Consider the following 20,768-nt stretch of genomic DNA (forward strand, 5'->3'; position numbering starts at 1 on the left):
TGCTCTCAAACACTTACACTGCATGTGGCGACATTACAGATGTCTTTCAAGAGTGGAAATCCGGCAGCCTTCAAGCTGCATTTAGCCTGTAAATGAGTTTATTTGACCCACACAATATTCACAATTTTTGGATTAGTTGCCATCATTTAAAAATGGAAAGATTTCATCTGAAAAGCCAGATTTCTGGTGTCCCTTGAAAAAAATCCAGAAGTTCTGGCAAAACTAGGCCACAAGTAACAATTGGCTGAGGATGTATGCCTGCTGCTCCTTTAGAAGGAGCATGCTCTCTCCAATTTGCCACAGTCCCTATTGCTCTCTCAATAGGAATATATGTGGCCAGGATTCAAACACTGCAACTCTGTTATCTGTCTTTCTGCATCTCTGTTATCTGTGTGGTGCACATAAGCATTCGAGTTTGCAATCACAAAGAAGTAGAATGTAATTTCTGCCCTGGTGTTGTCAACACACTACCAAAACCATTTATTCATCCATCTGTCTGTCCACCCAACCATCCATTCACCTAGCTGGCCAATCATCTTTTCATTCTTCCTGTCTCATGTGCCCCTCTAATTCGCTTAGCAGCTCCCAAACTGACTACACAGTCACGCCCGCCATTTCTTAGCTAATGTCTACTTTTTTCTCTCAGGATTAGAAGGGCAGCATTAGAGAATGGGAGATGATCTGTGGAGGAAAATAATTATGGCAGGGCAATATATTCTATGTGCCCCATAGACATCCCTTTTCCTCTCCACCCCACTTTCCCCTGCACAAGCCATTTGGGTAAGCAACTAAGAGAAGATGTCAGCAATCTCAGTTAAGAAGGTCTATGATTTCTCCAGTGGTGTGAACACTACTACCAGGATGGACTGTGAAGGTGGGGAAAGGGCTGGGAAGGTGCCACTAAAGAATTCTCCCAAGTGGAGGAACTCAGGCCATTTCACCAAAACCCACAGGCCTGCAATGGGGATGTTGAGGTAAAGTTTACAACATAAAGAGATGTTGGAGGTGATATGTAGGCATGGAAAATACTAGCAAAAACCAGGGTGTTTTAAGGAATATTGACTACTATAGGCCCATCCAGTTACTTGGTTGGGTTTAGCAAGTCATTTTGTCCTGACATTCTGAATACAACTTAATCAGAGTGATGGTTGGAATAATTACTGTGGAATTTATTTGTCTTAGGCCTTCCTATGGGTTACCTCCAGGTGTTCTACAGAGGTTTATGTTATTGACACAAAGATAGGTGGTTCTGATTAACCCTGGGAGGGTCCTAGAGAACTGGGAGAAAGCCAAACTGGTTTTTGCTCTGTCTTTGCATCAACTTTCAAACTGTTAGCGTAGTAGTGACTATAGAGTTTGGAGTGAGAGGACGGACAAAGCACAATTTCTCTGAGTTGAAATAGGGTAACATCACATATGGCTTTCTAGTCTTCCAAAAACTTATGAAGATTTGTGATTGTCAGTGGAGAGCTTTGGGTATCTTGGAGAACACAACTGGCAAAGACCTTACCCAAACAAAGGCTCTTTCACTTATATTCCAAACCTTAGTTTGAAAGTAAATAGTTTGGGGTTTGTTATCCAAGAATCCAGGACCTAGGCTCCCTGAGGGCTGGGGAAAGGTAAAAGTCTGAGATGGGGACATAAAATCCTTACAGGGATCAGAGGAGCTCTGGGGGATTTATGGAGATAAGACAGTCTACCTGCTTTGCTGGATCAGGGTTCCTCAATGGGAGTTCCTTCTTGCTTCTGTCAATGTCTGGTTTTGGGGAAAGGGAAATTGCTTCAGAGCTTGGGAGAAGAAGAGGCACCTGGGTCCATGGATTAGCAAGGAACAGGATTTCTTCAGCAAAGGAAAGATTTTCTTTTCATTTCTCCTTCTATACCACACCCTCTCCAATACTTCTTGTAATCATAAATAACTTTTAAAAGCTCTTCCTTCCCACTGACTAATATAGTCCCATATTTGTGACTGGCTACTTCAACGAGGAGAGAAGCAGGATCCAGTGCTAGACGCTGGAGGATGAGCAGTGATGGAGATGGCTTAAACCAGGAGTTCTTAACCTTTTTTGTTTCATGGACCCCTTTGCCAGTCAGGTGAATACCACAGCCCCCTTACTAAGTCCACACTGTATGTATTATTTAATAAATACATCACACTCGCACCAACATGTCCCAACAGGAATGATTTTTTAAAATTTCAATTCAAGCTCACAGACCCTGGTTAAGAACCCCTTGCCTGGACTATCACAGGGTATACAAGTCTAGGTCTACAATGATGAGAAGGGGAAGGAGGAAGTAAGAGAGAAATAGTATCCTTGCAGCAATGCAAAAGGTACAGAGTGCACTAGAGTTCATCGGTGACTTGCCCGCTGACCACCTCTCTAATGGAAGCTGCCTTACCACATCTTCTGCTGCTTAGGCAGCCATGTTTTCAACTACACATTCCTTCCTCAGCCCACAGTTGATTGGCTTGCTCAGCCCACAACTTGATTGACGTGATGATGTGGTCTGAGACTAAACAATAAGATGAGGCTAAGTCAACAAGATTCTGGATTAGAAATTCTAGCTAGGAAATACCAAGAAAAAAGTCAATGGGAACTGAAGGTGAAAGGTTGAGATGTAAAGAGGTGCTAGAGACACCAGCACGAGCCATATGCAAGTAGAAGTTAGGGGTAGGCTGAACTATAGAGCAGGGAAGTCTGCTGGGAGAGAGAGAGTGTAGCCTTGGGCAGACAGGCAGAGAGAAGCAGAGGCAGTAAGGTAAAGGCTGAACAATTCCAGGCCACCTCTGCCCTTAACAACACCTCTCCCCTTTTACCTGTGGTAAGCAAGAACCTTCTTCCCAATGAAAAGATCTCAACTCTAACTGTACAAGTTCTGTATTGGAAACTTGAAAACTGAACTATTATCTGAAGACACCCTGAGGAGAATGCGTAGGCTGGTTCCCTTAACAAACATGGCCTACTACCATTGCTTGCTTGGAAGCATCTTCTATACTTGAGATGAGGCTTTGGGCAGGAAATGGTGTGACCAATTTCTCCCTTTATTCTTATGATGTCAGGGTAGACTGCAAATATGTCTGAGTCCTGAAGAAAAGAAGTCTTGGCAGCTACAAAGAACTGGTTTGGTATGAGAAAGTTAAGTTATTTTTAAGTTACTATGATCCAGGTTTACAAATCTCTCTGAGGAAAGCTTTAGAACCATGACTTTTTACCTCGTTAAAAGGAGCAAAGAGGTGTGGCAGCCATGTTGGTTCACCAGCAAGATTTCCTGAATCATTTCTCATCTCCAATTTCAGGGCTCAGAAGAGCTAAACTGGAAGAAAAACTGAGAGCTGCTCTCGTCGAGACCTCATCTATTATGTCCACAACCTCTTGGAAATGTCCCCCGGCAAGGCTGCCATCAGTACTTGACTGAAAACACATGGAAGCAGCCCACTCAGAGCAGGAATTCATTATTGGAAGAATAATAAGGGAAAGTTTGTTTTTCTCTCTCTCCCTCTGCTGCTGAGAGAGCTGCTTTCTGGAAAAGTCACAAGGCTTAAAGGGATTTTGAATCATGTCTGGTAACAAGGAAAGGAATGGAGGTGGGAAGGCACATTTTCAGAAGCCATTTTACACAAAGCATGATGGTCCTAGGCAACTCAAAGTGAATTGTTCCATCTTAGATGTACTAGTGAAATCAGGTCATGTTCCTTTTAACCCATTCTCCTTCCCCTGAAGGAAGGTCTAAGTATTGAATAGGCCTAACGGTTAATTGGTCTTTCCTGGATATATTCTTTTTTCAGAAAGATTGCTTGTGGGCTAAAGTGGGCTGCAGAACTATTACGTCCCCCTTCCTCAACACTACTCTGTAGATCTTCAATATATGCCAGATACTCTAAGGGATGGGTGTATATAAGGAGTTGATGTGAAAGAAGGAAACACTGCCAGTCCACTGGGTGTTGCATATGCAGCAGACATCACAAGTGTTCACTGATATCCAGTTCCCCTTCCCTTCCAAATACAGAGCAGTTTATACTTCCCCTCTTGAGGTTAGGAGTGGCCATGTAACTGCTTTGGCCATGAGAGCAGAAGTGATGTGCCATCTCTTGGGGAAGCATTTAATTGACATTGTTCAGCCTCTCTCTCTCTTCCTCACTGTGACAATTGTGGAAGTGCATGTTGATAATGAAATGAAATTTTGAGTCATCATATGGTGTAAAGCTTCCCTAGAGAGTACCTCAAACATGTGTAGACTTTAAGTCATTGAGATTTGGGGGACTGTTATACAGCAAAACCAAAACCAAGTCTGTCTTGACTTATACCCAATGATTTATTTATCTTTTCGCCTTCCAGAACTATTGGGAGTTCTATGAAACTGTGTTCTAGTTCAATTCTGTCCTCACTGAAATGCAGAGAAGTAGGCAGCAAAGCTTGGAAAAAATGATGCTCCCAAATATTTCTAAGACCATGGATTGTAGGCCAGAAGTTTTGTACTCCCTCCTGCCCCTCCCCGCCCCCCACTAATTACCTAATCCTCATCCTCTCTCTCCAGAATTCTCAGTGGGCAATCCTGACAAATTACTGCCAACAAATGTTTACAATCCTGTCTCTGAGCAATAACTTTGCTTTGCTCAGAACACACGACATAAAAGAAAACTCTGCATACAGTTCAGTACCTTTGGGTTAACCCAGAAATGTCCACTCTGTGGCTGACAGAGACCACACACTTCTGAATCTTCACCAGGACTATAGCAGATCAACAGAATAGCTAGGAGGCTAACACAATTAGGGAGACAAAGTTGGACTTTGCCATATATATATGTGTGTGTATGTGTGTGTGTGTATACACACATACATACCCCTAAAAAAAAATCAATGAATCACATCCAAGTTCACAAAAGTAACAGTACTGGTACCTCATTAGCATCTCATGGATGGTACTAGTTTGGCAGACTTTCAGTTCATGGAGAAGGAAACCACCCGTGTCCTCTTGCTTGTGAACATTTCTTAGGGCAACTTACCTGTGCATATCTCCTAATTTTTAATAATGATGAAAAGAGAAGAGGCAGTGATGGAGCCTCTACTGTATTATTAGCCTCTCAGTGCCACTGCCCAGGCCTTCTGCTGTCACTGCTTGGACTGGGATCAAACCATTAGTACTGACTCTGGTGGTTCTTTTTATTTGGAAAATATTTACTGAGATCCTATTATGTATACAGTAATGTGCTGAATACTTACTTTGGTGAATAAAGAATGAATAAGAGAGGTTGTAATAGATGTGAATAGAAATACTACATGGGTGAGGGGTGAGAGAGAAGGAGGAAGCAAGATGGCCTGGGTCCAAATCCACATTCTATCACTTAATAGCAAGAGCCTGAGCCTCTCTTGCCTCAGTTCCTCACCTATACAGAAGGAATAAGAAGAAGGCCTACCTATTGTGATTGTCAGGAGGATTGGACAAGTTGGTGCAGGAAAGTGAGTGTCCAACACACAGTAGGTGCTGTGTAAACACAGCTCTTGGGTCTGTTCTAGCAGCACAGTCATGGTGCAAAGCCCTTGTGGGCCTCAGAGCAAGAGTATATGTCTTGATCTGTCACTCACTGGGTACAGAGTGCTGTCTTAGTGTCTCCTGGGTTCAAAAAAAGTATTCTCAAGGAAGAAGGCATTTAATCTTTGACATTTGGGTTGGGGGTATGTCTTCCTTTCACCTTTTTCAGACACTTTTGAGTGCCTGTTTTAATGTGTGGACTATTTAGCTTTCATTTCTTGGTGGATGGTGAAAGAGGAGGGAGAAAAAATTAATAGTTACAGAGAACAAACAACATCTTTCTCAACTTCTCTAACAGTTCCTTTATGTTTGAAATGAGCTAATCTGTGTAATAAGAATTCATAGGAAATGTACATTTAATCAGCTGCAAAAACAGCTTAGTTTTCACAAACATTCCTTTAAAGACCACAAGTTCTCAAACTGTATCACACTCAGAGGGAGACAAATGACCACAGTCTGGAAAATCCACCTCCCCTGCCTCTTCCCTGTCTACTAAAATCCTTCTTGCCCTCCCCTCTGATGCCCAGAGCTCCTGCTCTCCAGGAATAGGGTCCCTGACTCACTCAAGCTGAACACAATAGGCCTCCTTTTGCCCTTGCAGCCTGTGGCTTGGACGTGGGTCTATTACGTCCCTTTATTTTACTCTGCTCTATATTATAGTTAGTAGTGCATCGTCCTTTTCCACTCCTTGTCACACATCTCTTGAAGATTGGGCACATATTCTGCTGTTTTTGAGCTTCATGTTACCACTAGGCATTTAGTAGGTGCTCAAGAAATAGTGAGTTGTTAGAGGACTTTGTCATGCAATTGTTCTTCATCAATTTGTACCTACTATGTACATAGTACTCTGTTGGCACTGGCAGGAGACATAAAAATAGGACAAACCTTGATTACAGCCCCCAGAGTACTTAAAATTTCTAGAAAGGGAGTAGGTACAAAGTAATTCTACAGGGAACAGCTTGAGGTCACTGGCAACTTGGGTAAGAGAGGTCCCAATACTCAAGTCTGGGAAATTGAATGCTTAGCTTTGAAGGAGCCGAAGGCCCCAGTCCTTGTACTGAGCCCAGCCTGATGCTTTGGTCAGAAGCCTCCTGGCTCAGGAGTAGGTTGGCTGGCTGTTCCACTGGAAACACGACTAAATTATGCTATGGGTCACCAATTGATTTATTTGCTAATTGACTAGTCCAGCTTTGGCCTTTGAATCTAAAGAAATCATTTCATCCTTTATTAGATACTGCATGAATCTCACTCTTTGTTCTGCAAGGCTATAGGCAATATAATAGTGAAACTTGAATTTACACCACAATAGTCATGTGGCTAATGACCCTCCAAGTGCTGCTAATACCATACATGCTCTGCTTCTTGGTTTGATCCCAACTTGTTAGTGAATTCTGAGACCATCGACCTCCCTCTGACACAAGAGCAGACCCTCATGTCCAGCCTCCCCCATCTTTCCATGATTTCATTTCTGAATCAGTTACTCTTTGGAGGCCCCAATTCCTTTACACCTACTCTTTTTATTTGGTGGACAATACTTTATTCGGAAATGTTCCCTCCTGTAATTACAAATCCTGTTAGTCATCCTCCTCCTCTCCACAGGGGGATTGTGAGCTTTAATTAATTAATGTGGTTAGACTGCTTTGAGGTGCCTGGTTGAAAGGTGCTATATAAGTGCAAATTATTATTATTATGGCTGCTGACATCCCATGGCGGCAAAGCCTTCAGCCCCACGCATCTAGAAATCTGAACAAAAGCTTCTTCATCTTCACCTTCCCAGCTAGGTCTGAAATCACTGGCTTAATGGTACAGGAGCAAATCTGTTACCATCTCAACAGCAATCAACTAATTAATCCCCATTATGTTGGCTTCCGCTTCCTTCTTTCAAGCAGCATGGTCCTGTTTCATTTCACAAATCATGCCCCCATCAGCTCTAGACAAAGGTCACAGTGTCCTATGGCTTCTGTTGGCCTAAAAGGAAAAAAAAAAAAAGAGAGAGAAACTTTGAAAAAAAATGTTGTCATGAAATGCACTAACTTCTCACCAACAGTCTAAATAAATGAAACTTTTCTTACAGCAGCAATCCTCTTACCTACCTATGATACATGGAGCCAACAGCCTACAAATCAGCGACACCTAGAAACACTGGACAGGTGTGGGTTAAGGTCCCACAACCCCAGCTTGATTATCATTGGCTACCAACAACAGGGGAGTCTGCCTGTGCTGGGACTGAGTGAAAAGAGGTCATCCAGAGAAGCAGGAGCCCCTCTTTGGCTTCCTCCACTACCCCCAAGTTTCCCCTGAGAAAGCCAGCTGCCATCTGTAGCTAGGAAGCTCTCACAAAGGCAGGGGACCATGATTTAGATGTTTTGTACTATACCTAGCACATTACAGCCCTTAACAAATGCCCAATACTTCCACTATGGTGGTAGCCATTGAAAGCAGCCCTGGGGGGGAGACTTGGCCTCTGGTAGGGACACTGCTGACCAAAACGTTCCTTACAAGGTTGCGCCTCAGTCCCTTTGTTAGAGTGGATGTGGGCGAGCCTCAGGGGGTCATGTCTTCATCTGCCTTCATTTATCCTCCCTATTCAAGGGCTCCTTCAGGACATGGGTCAGTCTCTGTGGGAAGTGATTTGGAGAGCAACAAAAGAACTTGGGCCCTTTGAGGGGTCTTCAGAATTCAGTAAACATCTGGACACGGAAGGCCAGGTTCTCAAGCAGTCTAGCTGGGGAGATGTCAAAAAAGAGAAAGAGCTGTGTATGCAATGTAAGCTCTTAGTACTGTGGCAACATTTGTTGTAGAAAGACACAGAAGCCCCAGTAGGTAGGTAGGAAGATTTTCCCAAAGTGCCTCTATTTGTCAGTTTCTGTGAGTGTGGTGACTGCTTGTCAGTTTTCACGGCGTATGTGGGGAAACAGAAGTTTCACATGGCTAGCAGGCAGCGTGTGGAGGTTCTAATTCCGTAATTACTATGAACAACCCAGGGTTAGAAAAGTGCGTCCTGGCAGTTATTGTTAAGCAGTTTCACTATCCTTCAGGTTTGTAAAGCACTTTCTAATCAAGGCAACTGGTGGATTCTCATCATGAGTACATTTTAACTGATGAAAAATTTAAGCACTAAGAGGCTAAGTGATTTGCACTTCATCACACAGTGAAATTCAGGATCTGAACTCTTGACTCTCAATGTTCCCTTATCACCGAGCCAATCCATTTAGAATGCATTAATCCGCATGATTCAACATCGTCACATGGCACTAATCAGCGTTCCTTCGTGTCCCCAAATCTATCCTCAAGCAGCAAAAGAAACCCGCCTGTGTCAGGAGAAAATGGAATGCAGTTTTTGTCAGTATTAAGGAATTGACTGTAAAGTTCCAGTGGCCATGTACTTCCAGGAACCTTCCACATCCTAGTTGCAATGAGTCTACCATCCTATCCGTCCATGTCTCATTGTTTGAAACTTGGTAATAGGAGTCGCAGTTTGCCTTTGAGTAACTTATTTAAGAAAATCCCTCCTAACTAGATATTAAACTCCTGAAAGGAAGGGATCATCTTTCCAAAACTTATATCCCCTGAGCCCTGAGCACCAGAGTTTGCAAACAGTAGATGCTCAAGGAAGGCTGGCTGAACTGAACTCACTGAAATGGAGCTTGAGTCATATTCCAGAAAGAACACCAAGTTCTTTGGAAGAGGTTTTTAAAGAAAATCAATAACCTGAATTGATTTAACATCTTTCTGTATTATTACCTGGTTATGTCACAAATGAAAATTGTTAACATGGCCAAATGGCTTCTTCTAGGATCTAAAAGATGAGTATGGATCCAACCTAACTAAAATCCAGGCTCTGAGTGAAGTTTTTCATTATAATCTTATTCCAAATGACAATGTTCCTTTTTTTTTTTTTTTTTTTAAAGGAGAGACAGGAAAAAATATCTGGAAAAAAAGAAAAGAAAAAAAGGGAAAAGCATTTGGTCTTTGACTTTGGACCCAAGTTCATACCCTGCCTTGTGCTATAACAGCCCTAGTAGTTCTTGCTCTGTTTCTTTTTTTTTTTTTTTAAAGGTATTGGGGGCTGGGAATTGAACCCGGGACTTTGTATGTGGGAAGCCGGTGCTCAACCACTGAGCCACATTGGCTTCCCTGAGTTGGTATTTTTGCTTGTTTTTGCTTGTTGTTTGTTTCTCTTGTTTTTTTTCAGGAGACACTTGGAACTGAACCTGGGATCTCCCATGCGGGAAGCAGCCGCTCAACTGCTTGAGCCACATCTGCTCCCTCTTATTCTGTTTCTTTCTTGCATGCTGCCTAATCTGGAAAACACAAAAATTCCCATCTAAGGGATGTTTCATTTTGGGAGACAAGAGTTTTGGGTGACAGTCCTTGGTGCAGTGACAGACTGTGATGCCCCACTCCTCAGCTCTAGACTCTGGGAACAAAGGGGATCCTGATAACACTTCTAACACACAATATTTATTCGTATTTCAAGAATATAGCTCCATTACTAAATGAACCCAGCCCAAAGGTTTGCACTATTGCACCCAGGGAACTAATCTCTACAACTGGGCTCTTCTTAAAGGGAAGAGAGAGAATATCCATTCTCTCCTTTCTAATAATAATATATCTCCTATATTTTAGTTGGGGATACAGGTATCCAGATTTAAAGACTACATTTCCTAGCCTTTCTTGCCATCTATCTACAGATGGCCAATCTGATATAAACAGAAATAATGCCTGCAACTTCTGGGCAATGTCCCTAAAGGAAAGGGAATGCCTTTCCCTCCCATCATCCTTGCCTTTCCTGCCACGAATCCTGCAATGTACATGGAGGGTATGATGCTGAGCAGCCATTTTGGACCATGACAACACGGGCAACATACTAGATCTGATGGAACAATAACCTGAGAACCTGTGTTCTTGGAGGACCAGGTGGGGCAGAACTGCTGCACCAGCTCTGGACTGCATGCCTCCACAGTGCTACCTGGGAAGACAGTAAACCTCTATTTTGTGTGCTACTGTTAATTCTGGTTGTGATCACCCCCAGCCAAACTTTAACAAAATTACACTCATGGAGTTTCTTGAGGGATCCGTTTTGACTTAGAATGTCAAGATTCAAGATTCAGAATGGATTTGGAGTATCTGGATCCAAGAAGCCTGAGAGATAAGTTGCCATGGGAGCAATGTCATGGGAGGAGGCCAAACTCATTTCTGATTTTGCAAAACCAGAGGAGCCCGGGTTAAGTACTTGGAAAAGGCTCCAAGCCCAATTCTGAGGCAGTGAACATAACTTTTCTTCATCTTTCTGGTCCTCAATTCCCTCACCTGAAAATAAGTGTGTTGGATGAGACAAAAAATTCTCTTTCTGGGAAGTGTATGAAGTCAACTTTAGGGAGAGTGAAGTCATTTTAGTGAATCATCTAAGTTTAGGCACAAAGCACAAGCACTGTGCAGATTCCAGAAGAGGCTGTGGAAAGCTGACACTCCAGTGGCAGAGATGAAGAGGCCTCCAGAAAGCATGCCTGCAAAGATCAACCATAGGAACATGGCAATAAACTCATAGGTATACACAGCTGCACAGAAATTGAGCCATTATCTCCAGAGGGGATATCAACAGGTGGACCTCTTTGGAGTACAATTTGGGACTATATAGTAAAGATGAAAACAAGCATACCCTCTGACCAGCCACTCATTTTTAATACATGCCTAGAGAAACTCTCATACCTGCATAACAAGAAACATGTGCAAAGGAGTCCATTAAGTTAGAAATAATCAAAATTTCCATCAGTAGGGCAATGGATAAAATGGATGCGGATACCTCAATTAAAGTGAAAGAACATGATCTCTGTATATCAACATGGATAGATCACAAAAATTCGATGTTAAATTACAAAAGCAATTTGTGTGAAGTGATGTGTACAATCAACCATTTCTGAAAAATTTTAAAAGCACTCAAAATAAATCATTATCAGGAAGCGATGTGGTTCAAGTGATAGAGCTTCCACCTATCATATAGGAGGACCTGGGTTCTATCCCTGGGGCCTCCTGATGAAAAAGTAGAAGAGAAAGCATGCTTGCACAGTGACCGAGTGCCCACGTGAGTGCCCACATGGTAAGCCAGTGCCCGCACAAGTGCCCGCATGGTGAGCCAGTGCCCCCTGCAAGTGAGTCACGCAGCAAGATGATGATGCATCAAAAGAGAGACAAGGGGAGAGTCAAGGTAAAGCACAGCAGAAACCAGGAACTGAGGCGGCACAGTTGACGGGGAACCTCTCTCCCCATCAGAGGTCTCCAGGATCAAATCCTGGTGAATCCTAGAGGAGAGAAAATGAGAAGAAAAGACAACACAGACAGCAAAAACAGGAGGGCAGGAGGAGGTGAAGGGGGGAAATAAATAAATAAATCTAAAAAAAGAAAAACACAAAAAACAAAACCCAAATCATTATGTTATGTTTGGATTCACATATATGAATGGAGGTGAAGGATATTCACCAAACACGAAGAGCTTCTATTTCTGGGAAGGAGTATGGGGTGGAGAGAGAATAGAATAGGAATAGGTGCAAAGATCTGAAACAAATGTGACAGTATTTTAATATTTGCCAACTCTGGGTGTCAGATACACGGATGTTTGGTTTATTATTTTTCTGTACCATTCTGTCTCAAAAATATTTTTCTGGGAAACAGACTTTGGCCCAGTGGTTAGGGCGTCCGTCTACCACATGGGAGGTCCGCGGTTCAAGCCCCGGGCCTCCTTGACCCGTGTGGAGCTGGCCCATGCGCAGTGCTGATGCGTGCAAGGAGTGCCCTGCCACACAGGGGTGTCCCCCGCGTAGGGGAGCCCCATGCGCAAGGAGTGCACCCATAAGGAGAGCCGCCCAGCGCGAAGGAGGGAGCAGCCTGCCCAGGAATGGCGCCGCCCACACTTCCCGTGCCGCTGACGACAACAGAAGCGGACAAAGAAACAAGACGCAGCAAAAAGACACAGAAAACAGACAACCAGGGGAGGGGAATTAAATAAATAAAAATAAATCTTTTTAAAAAAAATTTTTTTTCTGCATTGAAAACAAAATATCTCTTTGAGGGCTAATACTCAGAATACAAGAAATGAACAAAACAGAGGGTCAGTGTGGGCAGATATCATGGAGGGAGTGTGTGTGAAGTAAATGTTAAAAGAGAAGGAGAAGGAGTGGGTGTAGCTCAGTGGTTGAGTGCTTGCTTTGCACATACAAAGTCCTGAGTTCAATCCCCAGTACTGCCTATTAAAAAAAAAAAAAAAAGGAGAGATCTGGGCTGACTAGGGTCCATCCTCATTTCCCCTGGGAAGTTCCTTGCCAAGCAGGCAGTAGTAGAAAAGGACAATGCTTGGGCCAGGACAAGCTTTCTGGTGCTGCAGTGGCACCTGGCAGACTGGGGACAACGTGATGATGGGCCTACTCTGCCCTCTTCTTTGTGACCCCCGGGGAGAGGAGTTCACTTTCTCTGCTTCATTAAATCCCAGGGCTCCCTGCCCAGGCTACCACAGGAATGCTGGTCTATGCCAGGTGTGTGGGTGGCACTTACCAAGCAGACACTTCTGTACCTGGATAGAAATAGATTGAAAATCTTCTAGGTCACTTTGCGTCCATCAGGCAGAAAACATTTAGATGGGTTACAGATTCAAAATGAAATTTGATGAGCTCAGATGGTGGCGTTGGGGGATGGGGAAAATTTTTCAATAAATTATCCAGTTGGTTCAGTGACTAAGAAAATGGGCTGGAAGAATCAAACCCAAGTTTGTAACAAGGGAACAAATAGAGGAGATTAATGCCTCTTTGGCTATGTTTCAAAAGGCGATCAAACAACCATCCTTGATTGTAAGGGCAAAGTAAGAAAGATGAGGTACACAGCTTTCCAGCTCTAAAAAAAAGAAACAAAAAAAAACCCCACAAAAACCAAACAAACAAAAAAACATTGTTTCTTTGTTCTCTTGTTACTTCTGATCCTCTGTGCTAGGTGGTTGGAGAAACAGGAAACTAGCCTCATTTCCACACATTCTCTGATGTATCTCAGGTGCCCTGGTCTGCAATATTTATGTAGCTTATTCAAATCTAAGCTAGTAGAGCCCAGTGTCAGAAATCTGTATTCGACCTCTCATACCTGATGATGACTTTTAAAAAACAATATAAGAAATACACTTAAGTCTTACTGAGTAACTAGGCCAACATCTGCTGTCTTGTTCAAAACAACCTGACTCTGGTTTTCAAATGCTCCCTAGATTCCTGAGGCAAAGGAGACCGGCCACAGGGCAAAGAAAGCATAAATGACTGAATCAACAACTTTACTTGCCCTGGCCAGCCCCTTCTTTAGGATCTACTTCTTTACCAAGGCCACAGCCCTGTACTTCTCTGAGCTTTTTCAAAGCCAGATCCAAGCCCCAGATCTTCCCTAGGTCTCTTGCAGCATCCGGAAGAGAGCCTTTAGTTAAAGAATCTTTATTCCTGGCCATGACACAAGAGGCTCAGAGTCTCAGCTGTGTTCTGGCTAGCACAGCATTTGGGGTGTGCTGAGGAAACAAAGGACACCACCAGAGATGTGACTTAAATTGGAGCACACCTGTCAACTATTCCCTCCTGCATTGAGGTGCTTCTGTGGGCCCACCCCTTAAAGGTATTTCCCAGACAACTCCTGCTTTTCCCCCTCTGCTAGGTCTCAGCACGCCTTAGCCTCTCTCAGGGCTAGCCAAACCTCTAAGCTTTTTCACTCGGTGGGCACTGGGGCTTGCGTGAACTCTAGGGACAAAAGGAAAAATGGATTAACGGGATCCTTGCTCCACCCCCCTACCTTGCCCACTTCAGTAGCACAAAAGGTCTGAACTCTGCTTCTGCTTGGGACATGGCCCCCTCTGAGTCCAAAAAATCATAATGCTGGTGACTGTGAGCTCCCTCTCCTTTGGAGTCCAAGTATTTCCAGGGTCTTGGGCCCAGCCACAAGGGCCCAGGATCCCGGACAAACACAGAACAGACAAAGACGATGCAAACAGGATGGTATTACCATGTTAATGGCCTGCACCAGGCAGCCTCCTGAAGATGCTGGGAGGGTGGGTTTTCTTTCTTTTACTTTTTCTTTTTTTTGCAAAGGAGAATAGTTCCGCTTTCTATTTTCCTACAACAATAGCATGGACCAGCTCCTTCAAGTGTTTCAAAAAGCAGCCTGAGAAATCTCTAACCACCCTCAGTCTCTCCAGCCGGCCGTTTTATTGTCCCTCCCATGACAGTGAACAAAGGGGAAGGGAGGGTATAAGGCCCCAGTTGCTGGCAGTTCTCAGCATCCTAATCCTTCAGAACCGATGAGGGTAATTGCCTGTGGAGCCAGGAAATCAAATTTTGGCCTCACCTTTTATTCCCTCCCACCTGATTGTGCACTCAGGAGCTCTTCAGGTATTATAAGACCTCCTGGTTAGCAGGTCTGTAGGAATCTTGGGGCATGCTAAGGGGATAAAAGGCACTGAGAGATTGTTCCCACACTTACTAACAGGCACCCCCTCTCCTCCAAGGGCTCGTCTGTTTGGATTGTTCTTTCCCACCACTCCTGGCTGGCTCCATCGCAAAGCCTGAAATGTCAAGCCACAAGTGGCTGTGCAGATTTCTTTTAAGCGATACTATGGGGGCTGCCCCCACTCTTCCAGCCCCATTCCTTCCTGTATCTGTGACCCTCAGACAAATGCCTATCCCACTTGGAAGTCCAGGGACCACCTTCCATACCAACTTGGAGCTATCATGCCAAAGCAACCCCTGATACAGGAAGACTTCTTGGCCTGTTTCTGCTGGTACCTTTCCAAGATCATTACCCAAGGACCAAGGGTTTCTTTGCTTTAAAAACCTGGGGAATTGTGCAGGTGTCTTTTAGCTCAGTCATCTGGTAAGAGTAGGGGGGAAAGCTTTTATGTTCCAGTGTATAGATATCTCAAGGGTACAACTCTACTGAGCTAAGTGAATGCTAAGCACACCATCTCCTAGGAGAATCAGATAAAACTGAAGTGGGAAGGCTGTTAATGATCACCCAGGCTGGTGACTACAACCCAAGTGAGAAAGATATTTTACATTGCAACAGCATACAAACTCATAATTCAAACACACACACAAGTAATACACAACAAATATTTCATGAAACAATACAATATGTGCGACATAATCTGATATTTTCTATTCTCCTCTATTTCATTTTTAAGAGTGCTGGCTGTGGGCCACTAATTTGATTTCATGATCTAGCAAAGAGGTAGAATATTGTTTGAAAAGCACTGAATCAAGGACAACTTATTCATATTCAAAGCTGACAAAACTAGGGTCCCAGACATTTTTTTCTCAAGATCACACCAGAGTTGGAACTGAAATACAAGCGTTCTATCCAATAAAGGAGGGATCCCATTTTTCTGGGAGTCAGAAATGTAGTGTGGTACATTTGTTACAATTGATGAACACACATTGAAGCACTGCTACTAACCATGGGCTACAGTTTACATTATAGTTTACACTCTGTCCTGCACAATTTTGTAAATTATGGCAAAATATACAAATAACTTGTATCTGTCACTGTAATGTCATGCAGGACAAATCCAGTGTCCCCCAAATGCCCCCATATTACACCTATTCTTCCCTCTCCCATCCCTCAGAACCCCTGGTGGTCACTGTCTTTATATCAGTGATAGAGTTCTCCCATTGCTAGACTAATAACAAGTATAGAGTAGAATAATAATAAGTGTACTTTAGTCCATTGTTCATCCCCCAATCTTGAAGATTTTGGGAGAACTTCTTTTCATTTTGCCCAAGTCTTAGGAATATCATAGCAGGAGGGGAGGAGGTCCTGGGAGATTTAGAGTCAGTGACTGCTAATAGAGGGAGAAGGATTCCACTCCCCAGAAAATCTTAAAGACAGAAGATATCACTTAGGAGAGTGAGATAGAAGAAATATTTGGAAAGTAGTCAGGTGAGGTCCTGAGGTCTCATACTCCCCCCTCCCCCTCCCCCACCCTTCCCCCCACCCCCACCCCCACCACCAATTGGGGTTCTTGCATCAAGGACATTTTCCTAAATTTTTCTCTTTCCTGGACACACAACTCCAGGTCAACGTCCTTCAGTAATCTACTTTTTCTGTTTTCCAACTGTCCCTAATAATCATCCCTTGCAGGGTTTTTTAACTTCTACCAGTTCACTGTATTTCTGGTCTCTACTTTCCCTAAAGAATTTCCTTATCCCTGACAAAAGTCACGGTCTTAGCAACGAGCATCGGTGAGGCAAATCTGTGAATCTTGTTCCCACAAATACTATCTGAAAACTGATCCAAATTAGAGGAGGCTTAGAAATGCTATTTACCACAATGCCAGTGATCAAGATACAGGCATCAGCAAGGCTCTCAATACTGTGCTCCAGGACATCTGGGCAGAACTGGTGCTCTTTTCCTCCTGAAGTTGTCCTGTAATCTTCCATAGAATATTTTGAAATCCTCATCTAAATTTGCTAATTATTAGAATTCTAACCTTTTAAGAAAGCCTCTAAAAATGAAGAGCCAAAGCCACTCTGTGCACTAGGTAAATAAAATTCCAGCTTTTGGACTGCTTATTAGCTATCCACCCTCAGAGAGTATGTAACAAAGGGGCCTGCTGTTTGCTTTGCTTAATCTGATCTTAAAATCTCTGTTTCTTTGTCAGAAAACAGTATTTGCAATTGTGAAAAAAAAATATTTACCAAGGAACTTGGATAGCATAAGTCAAAGGCTAAGAGCCAAAGGTCACTAGTTCTTACCCCAAATTTCCCTGGACCTGAGGGTCCCTGCTGAGGAGCTCAGCTCCACCAAATAAACTCACTGCTCTCTCGTCCATTAAGAAGCAGACATTTCAGAAGCAGAAGGAAGGAGGAGGCTGTAGCCTGTTTCTCAGTCAGAAACATGAACTCTGCAGCTTGCCCTATAGAATCCCTACTAGATCTTTGCAATGTGACATGTCTCCTCAGGGATATGCAGAGACACACTGTGTTTCATAAACCTGGGAAAAAGACTCAATTTGATGGGAATATGCTCCCCTGTGGTTCTGGCCAGATGTTCTCCTATGTCTCTCTGTGGGTGAGGCCTTCTGTCCAACAGTGGAGGGGACAGATGTGTATCCTGAATGCCTTTGTGGGGATCAGTAACCACAAAGCGGTTAGATGGACATCTGACCTGTAGGCTGATGCTTCTCAGTGACTTCAACACTATTTGAATTTACCCTTTCAAGTTCATTATTTTCTGGACAGCTCTACAATCAGGCACATTTGCTAACCACCAGAGAATCCAGTTTCTGGGAATGAACCACCACTTGCAGATCAGTGAGCTCCAGGTTGTAGCAAGAACTCAGCTCCTTCCAACTCAGAAGGTATAGGTCAGCAAGGCCTGGTGCCCAGGGGAATGGAATGGAGAGACTTATTCACAAGGCAAGGAAATGGAGTAAACAGGAAGAGGGAGAGGAAGTAGGGCTCTCTAGTTCTGACAAAGTGCTCCACAGGCTGCTAGCCTAGACGGTTCTTTAGCCTGTTAAACAAGATGGCTCTGAGGCAGCGAAGGCTCCTCTACACTGGTGTCAGAGATCCACTGCCCTGTTCCACACTCCACAGGACGTGTCAAGAGGACTGGAATGACAGTCATTCCCAATTTGCTGGGTTTGATGTCACTCTTTTGATGTATCACCCATCTTAATCTTCTGTCAAATTCTTGCCACAATCTCTTTTGTTTCATCATAGAATATCATTGGCCAATTCATTGGGTTTTGATTCTCTTCTGAAGTATCTTAGATCAGGACTACTGCAGCAATTACCACCAGCAGTAGGCAGCACTGATTAACGATCAGTTTAAAGAAATAGCTTAATCCAAAGAGTTTACCTTGAAGAACCAGGCCTTCCTCTTTGATGGTGTAGACAAACGAGGTGAAGGGAGCCAGAGGGGACTTGGCAATGAGAATCTGTGTACAAAGCATATTTTCCCAGGGTTAATATCAAGGATGAGCCTCTATTCATTTCCCCCTCCCACCAAAAACATTGACACAAAGTAGGTAATACATGCTTATAAGCTATCGGTTTATTTATGTTTTTTAATTATTTTAAAACTAAACATTCAAATAAGTATTATCCCTTCAAATTGGTCACCTTGGAAAGCCATACATTTATTCCAAATATTATGCCTTTGAATGCCATAATCTTGTACCCATTCTTCTAGAAGCCAGTCTCATTTCGTCACATGCTTAAGCTGCACCTTTCTGCCAAAAGATAAACCTAGCCTAATTCCCTACTTTTATTCATCAAACTTAGCTGTTTTACTTTTTAAAAAATTTTCAAAGCCACCCTTAAAAGATGAAGATTTTTCATCACTGTAAAATTTCAAAATAACTTGCTAAATGCAATGCCAGACATGATAGGTTGCTTTCTTGGCCTCACTTCTTCACCCTTGTCTATATTCATACCCTTTGCCTTGTGACTGCATTTCCTTTCACTGAAGGGGTAGAATATTCCATAGCTCTTGATTGTGAGTTTGGCCACATAACTTGCTCTGGCTAATACACTGTGCCAGTTCCCAACCTAGGCCTCAAGAAGTCTCACATATTTCCATTTGTTCTCTCATGCTTCTGCCATTGCCATAGAAAATGTATCCAAGCGGGTCTGCTGTCTCAGGAGGAGGCTGAAAGACACCTGGGTCAGGGCTGCCCAGCCAGCCCAGCCTAGACAGTAGACCTCCAGGACACCCACATTCACATGAGTTAAGGGCTTGGTGTTGTACGGCCCTGAGATTTTGTGGTTGTTGTTACTAAGCATTATTGTGGCAAGCATTGACTGATATGCCAGCTGGAACAAAATAGCAAAAATGTTTTGAGCAATAGCATTATCCTAAGAAGATGCTGCCTTTAAAGGGAATGACGGTTATTTGATTATTAAAAAATCAGTTTCATTAACCCATGATCACAGCTCATAGTTACACAGAATCTCCAAGGATCAGTGGGTTATTATATTACAACATTTCTACTGAAGGAAGATGAATATCAGTTTCCTATTTTAAAAATTAAAACATCATCAGGGAAGCGGACTTGGCCCAGTGGTTAGGGCGTCCGTCTACCACATGGGAGGTCGGTGGTTCAAACCCTGGGACTCCTTGAGCCGTGTGGAGCTGGCCCACGCACAGTGCTGATGCGCGCAAGGAGTGCCCTGCCACGCAGGGGTGTCCCCACGTAGGGGAGTGCCCCCCATAAGGAGAGCCGCCCAGCGTGAAAAAAGTGCAGCCTGCCCAAGAATGGCGCCGCACACACAGAGAGCTGATGCAGCAAGATGATGCAACAAAAAAAGACACAGATTCCCGTGCCGCTGACAACAACAGAAGCAGACAAAGAAGAACGTGCAGCAAATAGACCCAGAGAAGAGACAACTGGGGAAGGGTGGAAGGGGAGAGAAATGAATAAAATAAATAAATCTTAAAACAACAACAACAACAACATCATGAAAAATAGTGACAGTTTGGCACTCAGCCACTTACATAGTCGGAGAGGCAAGGGAGAAGGAAGAAATGATTTCAAATAACCAAAAATCTTACCTATAATATTTCTCTCTTAACTCAACAAATATTTACTGACTGTCAACTCTGAAAAGTAGTATAATGTGATGCGGTCACCCCTCGGGCTGAAGTGTGGTTTGCTGGCCTGGCGGGGGAGCGGCCGCGGCAGGCCAAGCCGCTGCCCCCATAATAGGGTGGCTGGTCGGACTCACCGCCACCCCTGAAGGAAGCTCGGCATGGGCGCAGAGTGCCCTCGGGTTTCCCCTTCTCGGCAGCCATGCTTCCGCGGCCGCCCCTCCTCCCGGATAGCGCCACACGATGCCTTATGAGGCAACACCCTTCTTCTTCTTTCTCCCTGAGCAGGCGCAGGGCGGAAAATTCCAGTCTGCCCTTCCCCCCCCCACACACACACAGCAGCAACAGCCAGGCACAAGGCGGGAAACTCAAGTCTGCCCTCTACCCCAGCAACAGCAGCCACCAATCCCTAAACCCTGCCACTTCCCCCGGCAACAGCAACAGCCAATCCCTAATCACCACCCCTCCCCCTTCCAGTACCTCCCACCGACCTTTCTCCCCAGTAACTGCTTGCGGCAACCAATCAGAACATGGCATAAGCTTCGACCAATCAGCCTTCCCCAGCCCCTATAAAACAGTAGCCACTTCCTCAATAAAGTTGGACCTGCGTGTTTACCTCGTCTCCGTGGTAC

At 43.9% G+C, this 20,768-nt stretch overlaps 1 protein-coding gene across 1 annotated transcript in view; it reads right to left on the reverse strand.

The window, feature by feature from the left end:
- Nucleotides 1-4,295: 4,295 nt before the first annotated feature.
- The window catches only part of RAD51B (RAD51 paralog B), a 744,701-nt gene continuing 728,228 nt past the window's right edge, over nt 4,296-20,768 (reverse strand). The window contains exons 10-11 of the mRNA XM_004477314.4: nt 18,406-18,484; nt 4,296-7,500 (exon numbers count right to left, since the gene is read on the reverse strand). Coding sequence (XP_004477371.1) covers nt 7,484-7,500; nt 18,406-18,484 — 96 coding nt within the window. The 3' untranslated portion in view covers nt 4,296-7,483. The remainder of the gene's footprint in view (nt 7,501-18,405; nt 18,485-20,768) is intronic.

The sequence above is a fragment of the Dasypus novemcinctus genome, chromosome 3, assembly GCF_030445035.2.
Source record: "Dasypus novemcinctus isolate mDasNov1 chromosome 3, mDasNov1.1.hap2, whole genome shotgun sequence".
Classification (NCBI taxonomy): Eukaryota; Metazoa; Chordata; class Mammalia; order Cingulata; family Dasypodidae; genus Dasypus; species Dasypus novemcinctus.